The 17792-nt window shown below is 36.3% G+C and overlaps 1 protein-coding gene and 4 non-coding genes across 8 annotated transcripts in view; all 5 read left to right on the forward strand.

Annotated features, from left to right (window-relative positions):
- Positions 1–17792, forward strand: part of LOC100892105 (bromodomain-containing protein 3) — a 44345-nt gene that overhangs the window by 6411 nt on the left and 20142 nt on the right. For 2 of the 4 annotated variants that reach the window (XM_011663687.2, XM_030998123.1), the window contains exons 3-16: positions 281–442; positions 1355–1501; positions 2102–2282; positions 3482–3780; positions 4403–4687; positions 5011–5112; positions 6321–6449; positions 7503–7697; positions 8209–8510; positions 9601–9657; positions 10936–11069; positions 11572–11733; positions 12566–12682; positions 13604–13741. In XM_011663687.2, the coding sequence (XP_011661989.2) occupies positions 281–442; positions 1355–1501; positions 2102–2282; positions 3482–3780; positions 4403–4687; positions 5011–5112; positions 6321–6449; positions 7503–7697; positions 8209–8510; positions 9601–9657; positions 10936–11069; positions 11572–11733; positions 12566–12682; positions 13604–13741 (2410 nt within the window). The remainder of the gene's footprint in view (positions 1–280; positions 443–1354; positions 1502–2101; positions 2283–3481; positions 3781–4402; positions 4688–5010; positions 5113–6320; positions 6450–7502; positions 7698–8208; positions 8511–9600; positions 9658–10935; positions 11070–11571; positions 11734–12565; positions 12683–13603; positions 13742–17792) is intronic. The other 2 variants (XM_030998124.1, XM_030998125.1) reach the window with 2 other exon arrangements.
- LOC115929408 lies at positions 10136–10277 on the forward strand. The gene has a single exon (XR_004066484.1). It is a non-coding gene; the product is annotated as a small nucleolar RNA SNORD10 (small nucleolar RNA).
- On the forward strand, positions 11254–11393 carry LOC115929406. Its single transcript, XR_004066483.1, has one exon. It is a non-coding gene; the product is annotated as a small nucleolar RNA SNORD10 (small nucleolar RNA).
- Positions 12196–12335, forward strand: LOC115929405. The gene has a single exon (XR_004066482.1). It is a non-coding gene; the product is annotated as a small nucleolar RNA SNORD10 (small nucleolar RNA).
- On the forward strand, positions 13061–13202 carry LOC115929409. The gene has a single exon (XR_004066485.1). It is a non-coding gene; the product is annotated as a small nucleolar RNA SNORD10 (small nucleolar RNA).

Genomic DNA, 17792 nt, shown 5'->3' on the forward strand with positions numbered 1-17792 from the left:
ACACTGATTTCATGATGTCATGAAAACAAGCACCATTACAAATTTTGCTAATAATATAAATTACATAAAATCAGTGTAATTAAGATGAGATAATGTATACACAATATAATAATAAAGCTATGTAAATGTTTACAGGGACTCTGTAGTTCAAAGTATTTCAAATGTCCGACAAAAAAACAAAATCTTACTAACAGGACAACGTTTCTTTCACAATGCAATCGCATGACCAGAACTCAACTTTATCTTTAAGTTTGATATTTATTCTCATTTCATTTTTCAGAACGACATGGCCTCAGCTACAGGTCAAACTCAAAGTAGGCAGCCTGGGAGGCAGACAAACCAATTGCAATATCTTCAAAAAGTGGTGATGAAGGCACTATGGAAACATCAATTTGCCTGGCCATTTCATCATCCTGTCGACCCAACCAAGCTTGCTCTACCGGTGAGTATCATGATCTGAGATTTGTTTTCTCTTTCCTCAGGGTTCACAGTAACCTTTTTTGGGAGATGGACCAAATAAGACTTTTCAGTCAGTATGCATGAGTGCGATGTAAAAAAAAAAAAGCATTAAAATCAGGGGTCTGGACCTATATTTTGGGTGCCCACGTGTTTAAATTTTTTTTAAAAATACGATACTATCAACAAACTACACAGAAAACAAGCTTGTTTTCTTTAATGTTAAGTGTATAGTATAGGTAGCAGAATAAATCACAATTTCATTAAACATCATCCGATATTAAATCTGATTTTAGATGGGATTTTTCCTCATCTTCTGCAATTCATTTAAATGCAGGGAAAGTATTTCATATGTAAGAAAACAGCTCGGGAAGGGGGATAAGTGCAGACTCAAGAAAGTGGTTATATCTGCTTGTTCATTCATTGTCTCTGATTGTTCTTTATACCTTGACGGGCAAGAGGCCGAGTTTGAACTTTGGTTCAGACCATGACAGCACGCTTAAATCAGTTGAGGTCATAGAAATCGCTACTCCGTGGTTTAATCCCAGCCTTCCTGAAATGAGTGGAATGAGTTGATTCATGCCATGGAGACATTTTTAGTATACTATGTGTTTGTTGTGGTAGGTATTTTGTGTTATGCAGTAAAGCCAGGCCCCTCAGAAGTATCTGTGTGGTTTGTGATAGTTTGCACATTTCTTTTTAGTAGTAATAATTTTGTGTAAATTTAATTTAGTTTATATTTCTATATTTGACTATTATAAATTATTGAATTCTGCTAAATGTATTTTGTATTTAGCATGGCCATTACTTCATTGCGACATTGTAAGCTGTGCCCAAAATTCTTTTAAAGCTGATATCTTCAAATCTTATGTTTCTATTCATGTGTTTTCTTTGAAAGGATTACTTCAAAATCATCAAGACTCCAATGGACCTTGGTACAATCAAGAAGCGATTGGAGAGTATCTACTATCACAGTGCAAAAGAATGCATCTCAGATTTCAACCTCATGTTTACAAATTGCTATGTATATAATAAACCTGGAGAGGTAAGCATAACTTTATGTATCTCATTTTAACTTCTTGCTAATGACAGTTATCTCTGCATAACTCAAAATTTTCCCCAAGTCAACTATTTTTTTGGACCAAACTATAAAAAATGTGTTGTTTACACTTTCTAAGTCGAATTTTGCACAATTCAAACTATTTTAGGGAGTCCCTACAGATTCAGCTTATGCAGAGATAACTGTATTGATTTTAGTAGAATTATATGATCATAGTCTAGATTTTGAGTAGTGATTAAAGGTAAGATTTGGTATAGATGGTTATACTCATCATCCTGCATTTGCCATTGTGCATATTAGACAAAGATGTAATGTATCTTTGAAAAAGATCTCACATTTCACATTTCATCACAAGACAAATGAAGAAAAAGAGAACTTGCCTATTCTAATTTATCATGTCAGGAAAAAAATGGCGGCTGAGTATTCGAGTATGAGAAATCGAACTTGAGTAGTTGTTAATAGTTCGAGTACTCGAGTATTCGACTACTCGTCGCAGCCTTAGTCAGAGTCATCGATATTCCAGTGTAATAAACATAACATTGAGCTTATTATCTAACAAAGTTCCATTGCCTTCTTATCTTCCAGGATGTTGTTCTTATGGCACAAGCCCTGGAGAAGCTCTTCCTGACAAAGGTTGCACAAATGCCACAGGAGGAAATTGAGCTGGCTCCCCCAGTGAAGCCAGGGATGGGAGACGACATATCAGGGCCAGGCAGGAAAGGAAGAAAAGGCAGAGTACCAGGAAGGGGGATAAGTGCAAACTCAAGTAAGTCCTTATGTCTGCTTGTTCATTCATTGTCTCTAATTGTCTTTTATACCTTGACGGGCAAGAGGCTGAGTTTGAACTTTGGTTTAGACCATGACAGCACGCTTAAATCAGTTGAGGTCATAGAAATCGCTACTCCGTGGTTTAATCCCAGCCTTCCTGAAATGAGTGGAATGAGTTGATTCATGCCATTGAGACATTACAGTTCAGTATACTATGTGTTTGTTGGGGTAGGCAGTTTGTGTTTACAGTTAACCTTATCCCCCTCAAAATTATTTCAGATAAGAAAAATTGATATGTAAGCATAATAATCAATTACAGGCTTGTACAGATATGACGTGGTAAACCAGCACTAAAAACATTTTGATGCGTCTTACACTTTTCGTCATCATAGTAGCAGTTAAATATTGAGATGGATGGGCACTATTGCATTCAATCATGTGTCGGGTTTTTTCTGTGTCTTTTGCTAATTTTAATTCTCTGTCGACCACATTTCCGTTGGACATCTTTTCGCTGTTTCAGCAACAGAGAAAATCATATTTACTAGATCTATCATCTGCATCAGCTCCTCATTCCCAAATCCCCAAAACAGGCTGGCCTCCAATCCTTTTGATACATTGCCCCATGCCTACAGAATAAACTCCTTGCATTTCTAAGAAATAATAATGCACTTCACTCAAAATACATCTGAAAATGAAAATATACCTCTGCAATATTTTATGACTTCTTCATAGACTAAGGGACAGCACCGTTTATATTTGTATTATTGACTTGGGGCATTTATTTATAAAGGAATTTCAAGTAAAAAAAATTATGCAAAGTTTCCATTTCTTAGTATATGATCACAGTGTTATATTCTGACCCCTGGCATTACTGTACATAGTAGGCTGTAATCATTCTATTTATATTTCTTTGCATTTTAAATAAAGTAAATTTATATATTTAATACTAATATTGATTTAAACCCAAATGTTTAGATCTTTTATTCATTAATAAGACATTCTTCAAATAGTTAAGAAAGAACTCTAACCAAACTCCCTTGCTTACAACTCACAGGAAAGTTTAATCCCACTAGAAACTTCAACATTTTAGAATGATGGATTTGCTTTGTATCCTAATGGCTACCAGTCAGCCTATGCAAGTTGCTAATGATTAAAGCAAGTATTAATTGTCATGTTCGCTTCTGGTTTTTTCATCAGGGTTAGGTATTCAAAATGCCTCACCTCAACCATCGGTACCCAATGCAGCGACGACACAGCTCCCAGGTCCGCCAGCGAAGAATGCGTATGTTGCTCCCCTTGCCATGAAGTCACCTACAGCAACACAACCATCAACAGAACTTCCTGTGCTACCCCCAGGAGCAGCGAGTACACAGGCCACGGCTGCAGCCATGTCAACCTCACCGCTGGTTTCATCCCCGCCTCCTATATCAACTCCAGTGGAACCAGTAAAGCAGAACTCTCTTCCAGGACCTCCGAAAGTAAGGTCGCCTGCCAAGGTGAGTTGAAAATTTAGTTAAGATCAGAAATAAGTTTGACAGATAGTTTGTTTATTTATATCAGAAGCTTATTGTGAGCACATGAAGAATCATGGTCCACAATTCAAGCATTTGGGATGTACATATTTAAAATGACATCTGGATGTTGGCAAACTACTCTGTAATGATACATTGTAACTTCATTCACTTTTGTTTGTAGTTGTCTTCCATGAGTTCTAGGCTGCAGTAATTATGTAGACCTCTAATAAAGTTGAGAAAATGTAAGCTCTCTGTGGGAATCATTTCTTTTAGAAATCATGGTTGATGTGAACCATTAGTGCTTCAGAACAAACATGTCCCCAGGTTACACATATACACATCCCCTTTGTACTCCTTAAAATCGTTAAAGCCTATCTGCACTAGTTTGGCCAGGAGGGATTAGACCTTCCTGCGTGATCACTGGCAGGTGGTTATATCATCAAATCGGCTCTCAATTAACATAAGAAATAAGGGACCATGGAGGATCAACGATACCCCTTAGGCATTTTTGGCTGTATAGAGGGCGCAAGGAGCTACAAGTAGGGCAGTCCCGCTTTAAAATGAACTCCTTAAAATAATTATTTAATAATATTTGTGTATACAGACAAAAGGAGCAAGGGGAGTAAAGAGGAAAGCAGACACAACCACACCCACAACAGTAATAGAACCTCCTGAACCCATAGTGGCTCCAAGTGCCGACTACCACTTAGCCCAGGCCAAGCCAGCTAAGATCCCGGGCAGGAGAGAGAGCAGTAGGAGAAACATCAAACCTCCCAACAGGGAACTCCCTGAATCAGATCAGCACCAGAAGGGAAAGAAGGGCAAACTCACAGCTCAGCTCAAGTACTGTTATGGTGTCATCAAAGAACTCATGTCAAAAAAGCACTCGGTAAGGAGTCGATTCAATCTGCTTTGTCTGTAATAATTCATTTTGTGATCAGACTATTTTGGAGGTATTGTTCTATAAGTATCTTTCCTCACAATTCATTCCTCTTTAGTGCTTAAGAGTCTTAAGGACCTTGTAGTTGCAGTTTTATGTGAAATTTGTTATTTGGATTTTCTTTTCTATTGAACATAATACTGTGTATATATTTGACTAATGCCTGCTTGAATTGTACTGACTGTAATATAACAAAAAATGGTTCAAGATACCTCTGTTCATGCATATTTTCCTTAGTTTCTACTCATGATTTATTCCTTTTTTTACCTAAGGCATATGCATGGCCTTTCTTCAAGCCAGTTGATGCAGATGTACTAGGACTGCATGACTATCATGAGATCATCAAGACTCCAATGGACATGGGTACAGTAAAGGTAAGACACATTTTATAATATTTAAAAATATCATTGGTTTGCTTGTTGATTCTAGGAGGTTATTTGATTGAAAATACAGTATTGCATGGCTCTCTTACCCAGGCTAGTGATTTGGAGTTGAAGTGGTATTTACTAGACTAACCAACATTGCTCAAATTTCCTCGAGCAATGTTGAGAAAGAAAGAAAGATACATTGGTGGATAGTTTGTTTCCATATCAAAAACTTTATTAAACCATAACTAAAATTGCTGATAATAATGTAAAGTGATTGACTTGAAAGCAACCAACAGTTTCATTTGTAAGACATGTATATTACTTTGCTACAATGCTTTCCCATGTTACACACTTGCAATTGGTACCAGTACTTTATAAATATGTAATTAATAAACAGTGTACATCTCACTGCATCACACGCCATAGTGTGCAACTTGTAATAAGCCCTTAGCATTCTCTTAGCAGTCTTCTCAAGACCTCTAGTTTATTGAATTATACTTTCAGGTTGTTTTCATTTTCTGCATTTTTTAATATATATTTGACTTAAGGCACCCTTTTGTACATATCTATAAATGGCTACCTTCTATCTGATGAGGCTACCCTGGGTAAACAAGACATATTATTATTATTATTATTATTATTATTATTATTATTAACAGCTGCCACAACCTAAAAATTCAGTACGTCTTACCTCGACGGGCAAGAGGCCGAGTCCTTAACTTCGGTTGGGACAGTGAAAGCATGCTTAAATCAGTTGAGGTCATAGAAATCGCTACTTTATGGTTTAATCCCAGCCTTCCTGAATAAGTGGAATGAGTTGATTCATGCCATGGAGACATTGACATTCTTACACTTCTTGAAATCATGGGTCTGTGTGTGCCTTTTCCCTCAGGGATCTTTGTATACTAGGCCCCTGTTTATATTTTTGACAATTTTAGGGCCCAACGGGCAAGAGGCAGAGAACAAAAACTGGGTTTTTACTGTCAATGTCTGTTTTGATAGTTTATTGTACTGATAGATTTGACTTGATTAGATTATTGCCGTATTTGTGAGGAAGACACAAAGCATGAAACCGTAGAAACATCCTGCAATCCCCAGGTTTGTCATGAATTCATAGATAATGGAGATAGAAGAAGGCTATTAAATGCATGCTGAGTACCCTTTTAAAGATATTGATTCAGTCATTCAATTCCCCCCCCCCCTCCCCCTTACAGGTAAAGCTCGAAAACAGGGATTACAAGAACGCCAATGATTTTGCTGCAAACGTCAGGCTGATATTCACAAATTGCTACAAGTACAATCCGCCGGACCATGATGTTGTAGGAATGGCTAGAAAGTTGCAAGTAAGTGGTCATTATTATTAATTGTTTAAATTCTCTCTTGTTACCCATTATGTAGACCCCTTAGTTTGTATTTGTCTTATGTGGACTTTCCAGAACAACATATTCATCATGATATTAAAAAGGAAGTTCAAGATATAGGTTCCATCACTCAGATCTATTAGCTTTTCAAGAAATGTTGATTTTACATTTGAATCTGTGAATTATACTTTGAAAGCAAAGATCAGATTTTGTTGTGTATGCAGTGTTTGTCTGGATTTTATGTTGGTAGGGTCAATCTAGATGGAGACACTGTGAACCCTGTACACATTCTAAAGATGCTACTATACAACATCTTTTGATGCCCATCCAAATGGGGGGTCAACTGTCAAGTAGTCTGAGAATGAAATAATATTGGAACGATGGCATGATGAATGAGCATTTGTTATTTGCGTGATATGATTGCAGTCAATAAAATGCCCCCCTTTTTTGTGTGGCTGCCACAACTTAAAATTTGTGTACGTTTAACCTCGACGGGCAAGAGGCCGAGTCCTTTACTTCGGTTGGGACAGTGAAAGCATGCTTAAATCAGTTGAGGTCATAGAAATCACTACTCCATGGTTTAATCCCAGCCTTCCTGAATAAGTGGAATGAGTTGATTCATGCCATGGAGACATTGACTTTCCTACACTTCTTGAAATCAGGGATCTTTGTATACCAGGCCCTAGCTGTTTATATTTTTGACAATTTTAGGGGCCAACAGGCAAGAGTCAGAGACCCAAAACTGGGTTTTTACTGACGATGTTGACTTTGAAAGGAATTAGTAAAATACAGGCTCCTTCTGATGAAAGCCACTAGAACACACACACACAAAAACAACTTAAAAACCACAAGTTTTTGTTAATTGTAATCATTGGCTGTTTTGTGTCAAGAAACTATCTTGACTTGGCAAAAGTTCAGCGATGTGATTGATTAATTTTGTAGCACAACACTTTAATACGTGTTTGATTTTTAAATAACCTGAGTTTACAGTAGTTCTTAATTCTTAATGTTTTTGTTGTTATTCTCCTTTGTCAGAATGTGTTTGAAGTCAAGTTTGCCAAAATGCCTGATGAACCATTGGACCCATCTGACCTAGAAAGTGACGATGAAAGCAAGGATGAAACCAAGGCAATGGATAGTCCGTCTGATGCTTCAGCTTCCAATAGTAGCTCAGAATCAGAAGACAGCGAAGAAGAGAGGGAAAAAAGGTTGTCAGAGTTACAAGAGCAGGTGCGTTTCTCAGTTCAATGACTAAAGTCACAATTGGACAGAAATTACAATCCTTGAATATGTGTTGTCCACAAGATTTAAAGATGTAACAGCGAAATGTTAAAATTAATTCTCAGCCATAAACCTTGTTCAAAATATGGCTCATATTGCATCCGACAGAGAGCATCTAAGAACCCCAGAGTTTCCAGTGAAATCAGATCAAATGCAAGTTTAATATTGCTGATTCTGATTTGTTGAAAGTCTCATTCTGTTTTATATCCAGATTTGAATTTAATGAAAAAACTATTTCCTTCGGTATCAAAATCTTTATGAAAGCTTTTGAATTCAGTAGTCTGTAAAAGCTCCTCACTCATTTTTAACCTAACCGTTATCTGCCCTTGATAGTAAATAATCATGTAAATTTGGACAGTTTCATTAGGATCAATGTTCTGTATAACAAATGTGTCAGACATAGCTAGGAAATTTCCATGATCATGGTTGTGTATTCAATTACTTGTCTGTTTTCATTCAGCTCAAGGCGGTACATGAACAGCTTGCAGCATTGTCATCACAAGCACATCGGAAAAAGAAGAAAAAGGACAAAGACAAAACTAAAAAGAAAGAACGAAAGGATATTGAAAAAGAGAAAGAAGAACTTGAAAAGGCCAAAGAACTTGAAAGGCAAAGAGAAAAGGAAATGGAAGAGATGAGGGAAAAAGAAAGGAAACTTTTAGAAGAGAAAGCTAGAGATGAGGAGAGGTCAAAATCAGCATCGAAAAGACCAAGGAAGCCTGCAAAGAGCACAGAGGACAAGGCCAAACCCAAGAAAACAAAGTAAGTCTTCTTGCATCTTAGCTGTCAGCTTTCATATAGAGCTGTGTACCATGTAAGTCAAAGAAAAGGTTACACCTAGAAAATTGCTAATTATTTAGAAAAAAATCATCTATGAACAGTAAATTATTATACATCTTATGACAGAGTGTTTTATCCCAAATCATTTGGTATCACTTTTGTGGGCTGTGTTCATGCTTGGATGAACAGGAGGCATTGTTTGCGAGAGTGCAAAAATCGACTTGCGCTAAAGTAATGCCTACTGTATGTTTTATGTTGGGATTAGCGGAGTGAGAGAATGAATTGAATGTATCAAATAAAATGCATTGCATAATAATAATAATAATAATAATAATAGGTATTTGTATAGCGCCGTCTATCTAGACAATGCTATTCCGAGGCGAACAAGAAAAATATGCTTTTTGTAGAAGCAAAGTCACACACAAGCGCCCACAAAATGTTTGTTGATATTCGATATTTGATATGTGTTGCGTTACGGATGTTTTTTGCATCTGCAAAGACCAAATTAATACCCAAATCCCAATTGTTTTATTCAAACATCACATACGCAACTTTGGCGCAAGTCAAATTTTGCACTCGGGCAAACAATGCCTCCTGTTTATCCAAGCGTGAACACATACCACACAAAAATGATACTAAATGATTCAGGATAAAACACTCTTTCATAAGATGTATGATAATTTACTGTTCATAGATGATTTTTAAAATAATTAGCAATTTCCTAGGTGTAAACTTGTTTTGGACTCGCACTGTGTGTACAAGGATGCTGGTTTTCAGGCTTTTTCTCATCTTCTTGAAACTTTGATGAATACAAACATCCGATCTAAAGCCCACTGGCATCCCTGTATACAACTGTGGGGGTACATGCATTATGAAGTTTGAAATGTGGCGCTGTACTAACAACATCCTTACAAGACAACAAACAACTTAGGGCACATTATATGTGTGGAAAGGCCAAATGGCAGAGTTTTAATACCTTAAATGCGTTGTACTGCTTTGATTGGAATGATATACATTATGTTTTGAAAGACTGGTGATGGTGCAACCCCTCTTTTTTTGTAATGTCTTTCAGTAGACCGAGGAAGAATGCAAAGACCGCAGAAGAGAAGCCTAAACCCAAGAGAACAAAGTAAGTTATCCAGCTTAAAGAGAAGTTTCAATTCTGGGGAGAGGTGAAAAATAATTTGTGAGCGTTATCACTGTTATAATGCAAGTGTGAAAGAACATCAGAGAATAAATGTCCCTGAAAAGCATGGCTTTTCCAATGCCTTCATGTTCTAAATATGACAAGTAACAGTTTAAAAATGAGGCTACTCATTAATGGTAGCTCGTAATGGATTAGTGGATTGTGATAAATTGAAAGAATTTTACTCCTATTCATTATACCTAGTTTATTCAGGCAAAAGGACTGCCACAAAAGGGCAGAACATTTAATCTCTGTTGTTAAATGATTTGCATTTTCCTATGAAATGAACGGATTGGTGAAATTGTGGATTTATTCCATTTTAAACTAGGAAGATTATTCTCAGTGCATAGGTATATGGTGGATACTGATTTCATAATGTCGGTGAACATGGAAATGTAAGTTCCAGTCGTGAAATCTTGGGATAAAATGATGATAACCCTCATGCGTGTCATTTGAATGCAGCTAATGTATTTCTGGCTTTTACCAGTTGTAGGTGTTTTGCTTACAGGTGGAAGGGTTAGGAAGCTAGGCTGTATACATGATACAAGTTGGCTTCTGATTATTCATGACACAGTTTGATGTAGGAGAGACAAAATAGTGAATGAGTGCTGATTAGGTATATAATGGTGCACACTGATGTTATGAAAACAAGCACCATTACAAATTTGCTAATAATATAAATTACATAAAACCAGTGTAATTAACATCATGTAAACACAATATAATAATAAAGCTATGTTTAAAAAAAAAAATTAAAAAATGTCACCTCTTTTAATCTTACTAAAAAGACAAGAGATGAATAAATATCAAATGCAGATAATGCTGGGTTGCCCTGAATTGCATTTAAATTTGTTAAGTAAATTAAGAAATACAAACTGTTGTGGTTGTATCCATGAACAAGTGAATTGAGTTTTCTGTTTAACTTGTAATCTTATGAATGTGATACAAGTTTTGTAGGTAAACTATTTTAGTAAAGTTTACCTTGGGTCAGTTGTAAGAATGCATATATAGAATCGGAACACAATAATTTTGAAGAAAGCTTTCTTCTTAATTTAATGAACTAATCAGTATCTACCTGTTATAGGGTCGTTGGGACCTATAGTCATATACCTAGTCACAGATAAAAGATATCCTGTAAGAAGGGTCGTCAAGGTCAATGTCAATTAATAGTCTCCTGGTTGTCCTTTGTATTAACAATTTACCGTTGATATTGTCTTGCAGTAGTAGAAGAGGAGGTGGAAGGAAAAAGAAGGTTCCAACGACGGGGCAACTAGAGAGTGATGATGAGGACACAGCAAAGCCAATGTCATATGATGAGAAGCGGCAGCTCAGTCTGGACATCAATAAGTTACCTGGTATGAAATATTGGTATCATATTGCAAAAGAAAATTCTATGAATCTTACAAGATTATTTCAGATTGTGTAGAGCTCATATTCACAAGAAGATGAACTCTTTTTGAACAGGGTCACATTGCAGATAATTATCCATTTATGCAGAATGTAAACATATTCTAGAGTTTCTGGTATAAAACAAGTAAAATAAAATGATGATAACCTCATGCGCTTCATTTGAATGCAGCTGATGTTTTCTGGCTTTTACCAGTTGTAGGTGTTTTGCTTACAGGTGGTAGGGTTAGAAAACTAGGCTGTATACATGATACATGATTGCTTCTGATTATTCATGACACAGTTTAATTTAAAATATGTATTTTTTTTCTATTTCACATTTTTTCCCTCCAAAATATCTTTTTCTTTTTTTAAATAAGAAATAGATGAGCAACTTATTTATATTTTTAGAGGTGAATTTAGATTAAAGACTTAATTTGTTATTTGATATTGTTGCTTTTGTTTGTTCAGGGGACAAACTTGGCAAAGTTGTACATATAATACAGTCAAGGGAGCCCTCACTCAAGGACTCTACACCAGATGAAATCGAGATTGACTTTGAGACCCTCAAACCGTCCACCCTGAGGGAACTGGAAAAATATGTCATGCAATGCCTCAGGAAAAGACCAAAAGGTAATTATTATATGCCACATGTACTTTCATCTCCCCTCTGCAGAACACTTTTATATTGCATGTTCTGTATATTGTACCATCTCCCCCCGAAACATTGTATGTATTTTGCCTACAACATGGCCAAAACCTGGACCCCGTTTCATAAAACTTTTTATAAATAGCAGATGCTAAATTTCTATGACAAGTTTGCTCTCAGCCAATCAAATGCCACAATTTCAGTAGGTTATAACAATCATTGAAACTTGTTATTGATAACAACCTTCATGAAACAGGGCCCAGTATTCTGTGATGATGTATTGTTGATAATGGTGTCAACAAACAATGGAAGTCCTTGCAAAAGCAATGGAAGTTTATTACACATTGAGCTGATTCTCTTTGCTATTTCATGGTAAAAGAGAAGTGTTAGACACTGATGTGTGCTGTTGAATATGATATTCTAGGTTCTAGTCATGAAATCTTGGGATAAAATGATGATAACCTCATGCGCTTCATTTGAATGCAGCTGATGTTTTCTGGCTTTTACCAGTTGTAGGTGTTTTGCTTACAGGTGGTAGGGTTAGAAAACTAGGCTGTATACATGATACATGATTGCATCTGATTATTCATGAAACAGATTAATTTAAAAGAGCCAAAATAACTACTGATTGATAGATTGTAATGCATTAAATAATAGATAAAATAATAAATTAATAGAATTATAAAGAAAGAAGCACAATTGTCACGATCCAGTGTTTTTCATATTACATAATTTAAAAGATAAAGGACGCTGATGCATTTAGTTCTTTTGTTGAGTGATTGTAAAAAACATTTTGATTCCTCTTGTCTTCTACAGCATACAACAAAGGCCAGACGAAGTCTAAGCAGGATGCACAGAAGGAGAAGCAGAAAGAACTGGAGGATCGACTGAAGGAACTTGGCGGGCCATTTCCCAAGAAGGCCACAAAGAAAGGTGAGCATTTATGCCCTTCAAGTGTGATTTGCACATTACTAGAAAAAATTAGCATTTTACATTTTATTTTCTTTATCTGCACAAGGACATTACAATATATGTTAGCTAATTAGTTATGTGATGTTGAGCCAATAGGAAAACTTCTCTTAGTCTCCAGAGAACCTGTGGGTTGTATTTTAAATAGTACTATGTTATGACAAAGATGCTATGTATTTGTTATGTATTTTTTTCGATTTAACATTTGTTTTTCCAAAATATCTTTTTCTTAAAAATTATTTAAAAAATAGAGCAACTTATTCATATTTTTAGAGGTGAAATTTAGATAAGACTTTATTTTTCATTTTATATTTTTGCTTGTGTTCAGAGGATAAACTTTGGATAAAATGATGATAACCCTCATGCGTGTCATTTGAACTCAGCTAATGTATTTCTGGCTTTTACCAGTTGTAGGTGTTTTGCTTACAGGTGGAAGGGTTAGAAAACTAGGCTGTATATATGATACATGATGGCATCTGATTACTCATGACAGTTTAATTTAAAATGTTTTTAACTGTATGTATTTTTATACCTCCTCTACAAAGTACCTCCCGTTCTCATGTTTGCAATATCTCAAGAACCACTTAATGGATTCTCGCCGTATCTTACAGAGCCAATGAACTGATTGGATATTGGGGTCAAGGTCACAGGGCTCATTATGTATACAAAAATAGCTCGTGATCGCAAAGTACATCCCGTTCTCGTATTTGCTTGGGTCATGTATGTATCTTGCAAAGCCAATGAACAGATTAGATTTTGGGGTCACAGGGCTCATTATTAATGCAAAATAACCCCAGAATGTGATTACTTGCTGGATTATCTTGTAACAGTGTTCTTCTCTATTTATTTGATGGTCATTTTATTTTCTGGTTGATTCATTTGCAGCTCAACAAGATGCTTTGATGAATGAGGGGGGCAGAACCGAGCGCCCACTCAGTGCCAGCAGTAGTAGTGACTCTGAGAGTGATGCAAGCAGCAGCACAAGTGCTAGCTCCAGCTCCGACAATAGCGAATCGGAGTCAGGTAGCTAGACCACACCCACTCTCTCTTTCCTTTCTTCCTCCTATTCTTCCTCTTACCTTCTATCTTCCTTGCAACTTTCCTTTGTACGGTTCACATCATTGTCATTTCCACCATTGCTACCAAACAGATATTGTTCTTTTGAAATAAGGGTTGTTGTGCTAGTGGCAGGCAGGGTAATGGGCTACATTGACCAAACTATTTAGGTGCATCCATGTGTATCCTCCTACTGATCATCTATAACAAACGAAGACAAAGATGTTTTGTTTTTATTTTGTGGCTTGGAACCCTTTGAAAACCAGCTGTTAGCTGACAAGGCCATTCCAACCGGAACCCACGAGTGGAGAATAAATCAATCAAATCATGTCAAACTTCTGGGTTGGCCAATATTTATCTTGATTTGGTTGATTCATTTGTACTTGATCTGGTCAGTTTGTTGACCTGATGGAATTGACTGGAGTTACATAGCCTCTCAATAATTGACCCCTTGCCTGCCACTGGGACAATGACCTGTATTGTATTATGTTTTCTAGATTCTTGTATAAACCATTACCAAGTTTCATGAAGAATCCACAGACCATTGCTTGATATCATCAAGTAATAATCATCGATAACGCTTTGTCAAAGAATCGTAGCGAGAAAGGAAAAAATGAAATTTCTAACATTTTCATCGAAACTCACCTCGTCATTCTTTTGGAAGTTAAAAACTCTTCAGTGATGACTTATACAAGCATATGCTATGTCAGAATTTCTTTTTTGTTTGAATTTATGTTAATTAATGATTTGAATTCCAATTTGCAGATATTTTACTGCAATGCAAATATAATATTATTTATTAACGATACCATGCAAACATGGGAAAGTTTGGATTCTTTCAATTTGACGCTTCTTCGAGAAAGCTTTATACCATGACTATAGTTGATATTTTACATCGCCTTGGCAGATGAAAACCCATTTTTTAATCTTGTTGAATAATGTGTCAAAGGGTTTGTGATCATATAGACAAAGAACAAGAAATATGGAGACATTTTGTAGAATCTGTGCAAGCCTTCCAGCAAAGAAATTTGCTGATTTTAATTGTCAATTTGTACAAATTTTTTATAGAAATCAATGCACATAATCTTTCTCTTGCTGTGTGGCAAATATGTACAAAGAAAAAAATCTCTAAATTATCGAATATGCTCCTTCCAAATTCATACAAATGAAGTAAACTTTGAAATAAAAATTAAAAAGTTTGGAAAGGATTCTTCTTCTCACCAAAAGAATAAGTCTTTTCTTAGAATGATAGCCGTGTTGAATATTGAGAAAGTCAAAAGAAAAGCAAAGCATTGTTTTTATTGTGTATTACTTATTCGTGACATGTATTGTAATGAAATGAAAAAGACATAAATAACTCATACACAATAGAGGCAGGCACATATGTGATAGATAGCTTGATATTGATATATTTTGTAATGACAAAGAGTATTTTGGTAAATGTGGCAACATTCACTACACTAAAAACTTAATTTAATCACATGCTTCACATGCCATTGCTTCATGGTAACACATGGAGGAAGTTTGACATTCGGATGGATGGAGAGATGGGCTGAGAGAGCCCTATACACTTAGGGCATGGCTGTCTACTAAGTGTCATGTGTGTTTTAGTGAAGAGGGTGGGTGGGTGGGTTGGGCAAATCTCTGGCAATCATCGGTCTTCGGGAGAAGAAAAAATCTTAACCCCCCTAAAAACACAGCTTACAAAATGTACTACCACAGCTGTACTCTTGAAGTAACAAACATGCAGTGCTACCTGAAAAGATTTTAAAAATTCAGAAAAAAAGTTCAGCTGCTTTCTCCATTCTATGTTAGAGTGTTGTGTGTCTGAGTGTGAATGTATGCGTGTGGGTATGTGTGTGTCAATGGATGGGAGATGAGTGTGTTAGGAGCTTGTCAGCAGTATGGCTTTTGAATGGCAGGCACATGCACAGGCATCATGACTGCGTTGGATCAGGCAGGGTCGGCTGTTACGGCAAGCACCTCGTTTGCTCGGGTGCATGCGTGGAGCTCTGGACCAGATGCTAACCAACCGTTAGGTCTGACAGCTGTTCTTGAATTGTTCCTCGCTAGATTGAAGAATGCGTTGTTATTTTAATGCAAGAATCATGTATTGAGTCTATGAATGGGGAAAAAACACTTCTGCCAATATTGGATTTTAATGCAGTACATCAATTAGAATATGCCATCTTTTATTTCTCCCCATATGGGGTACATACTGCCAGTTCAGTATACAGTGGGATTTACATTGCCTTAGAGAACTATGTTTATCATCAAGTCATGACCTGATAACTGATGGTGCTTCACTAAGACACACATGCACTCACTGAGCTGAGTCCTAAAGAATTTGCAGTTGGTTCACCAAATGCAAAGCAGCCAAACTTGTACTTTTGCCATTTTTTCCCCAAATACTCTTTGTCACTTTTTGTTCACATTTGTTGATAACACCCCCAAATTTGTTTCCACTTAGCTCATGACTGCTCAAAGAGTTGACATGTAATGACGGGTGGATGCACCACCAACGGTCTGTCGGTCGGTCTCTGCTGTAAATATTCTTTGTTTTTTGTTATTATAATAAAATAGAGACATGGTCTTTGGACCTGGTAGTGCATACATGTTGTTTTGCTAAAAATGCAATAGCCTCTTTTACAACTGATCTCTGTGATAATACTGGCTATGTAACTTCCCAAAGTATGAACCTGTTCACGAATTTAATCACTATTTTTTAAACGTATCGACTGTCCCGATTGTACATATAATCCTCTATTGCCTTTTTACTAGCCTATGATAAAAATGCTTTCTTACAAAAAATGAAAAACTATTCAACAAAAAAAAAATTGCTTTTTTTATTTTTGTTTTTGGTGGTGCTACCAATGTCGAGCATATGATTTGTAGTTTTTGTACGAAGCAGTAAAGTTGTGCCGTTTTCTGAATATATTCCTGTATGAGTTAGACATTACTGCATATTTTTTCCTTATTTGTTTTTTGTACATCCCTGTTAGGACATAAATGTATCTCTACATGGCATGGGTAAATTTAGTGTAAATGGCTGTGTATAGTGTAGATTTGTCTTGTGTTCATGACTCTTTAAGTAGCATTGATGGTAATCCATGCTTGTAAATACTGGAAGAAAAAGTGACAAAAACCAGATTTCATGGCAGTTTGTCTGAGAAAAATGGCCAAATAAAATCAAATACTTTCCATTGAAACATAAACTTGTTCCATTATTTGCTTGCTTGTGTTTTTATCTATTCATTCTTAAGTACTGCAATTAAAATCCAATGTTGGCAGAACTGTGTGGTTAACTTGATGGTTAACTTGATGGTAAAACTTGATGGTGAAACGGGGTACTATTATTATGATATCAGATGTGTGTAGTGATGGTGGTACAATGTAACAATATTGAAACTACGTTCACACATATTGTGACCTGCCCTTCAAAAAATTGCTTTGGCAAAAGAAAATAGGGACTTTTAGATATGCATGACAAAACACGTGGACTGCGACATCCCTTTAAGGCATTGGCAGTGACGTCACATTGCCTTAAAAGGATGTCACACGAGCAGTCCACGTTCTTGTCGTGCAAATCTAAAAGTCCCTAATAACATAAGTATGGTGTACTTCACTTGTCTGTTATAACACACAGACGAGTGTGCTTCGGGTCTTGTTGCGTGTTTTTTTTCTTTCTTTCTCTCTCTCTCTCTCTCTCTCTCTCTCCCTCTCTCTCTTTCTCTCTCTCCCTCTCACTCTCACTCTGTCACATCCACTTTCCATATGGTTTAAAATTTCACCCCCCCCCCCTTTTTTTTGTTTTTAATGCAGTACATCACATTATGTGCGAACGAGGCAATATTTGATGAAAAAAAATCATGCTTTTTAGAGACCTACAATTTATGTACATCTATAATAGAAGGATGTAACGAGTCAAAATTGTGAATGAAAGTATCATCCGTAATACATGATCCAGAGACACAAATTTGAAGAGGAACATCAACAAAGTTATAGGTGAGCGCTCTTC

This window comes from Strongylocentrotus purpuratus, unplaced genomic scaffold, assembly GCF_000002235.5.
Source record: "Strongylocentrotus purpuratus isolate Spur 01 unplaced genomic scaffold, Spur_5.0 spur5_scaffold_4, whole genome shotgun sequence".
Taxonomy (NCBI): Eukaryota; Metazoa; Echinodermata; class Echinoidea; order Camarodonta; family Strongylocentrotidae; genus Strongylocentrotus; species Strongylocentrotus purpuratus.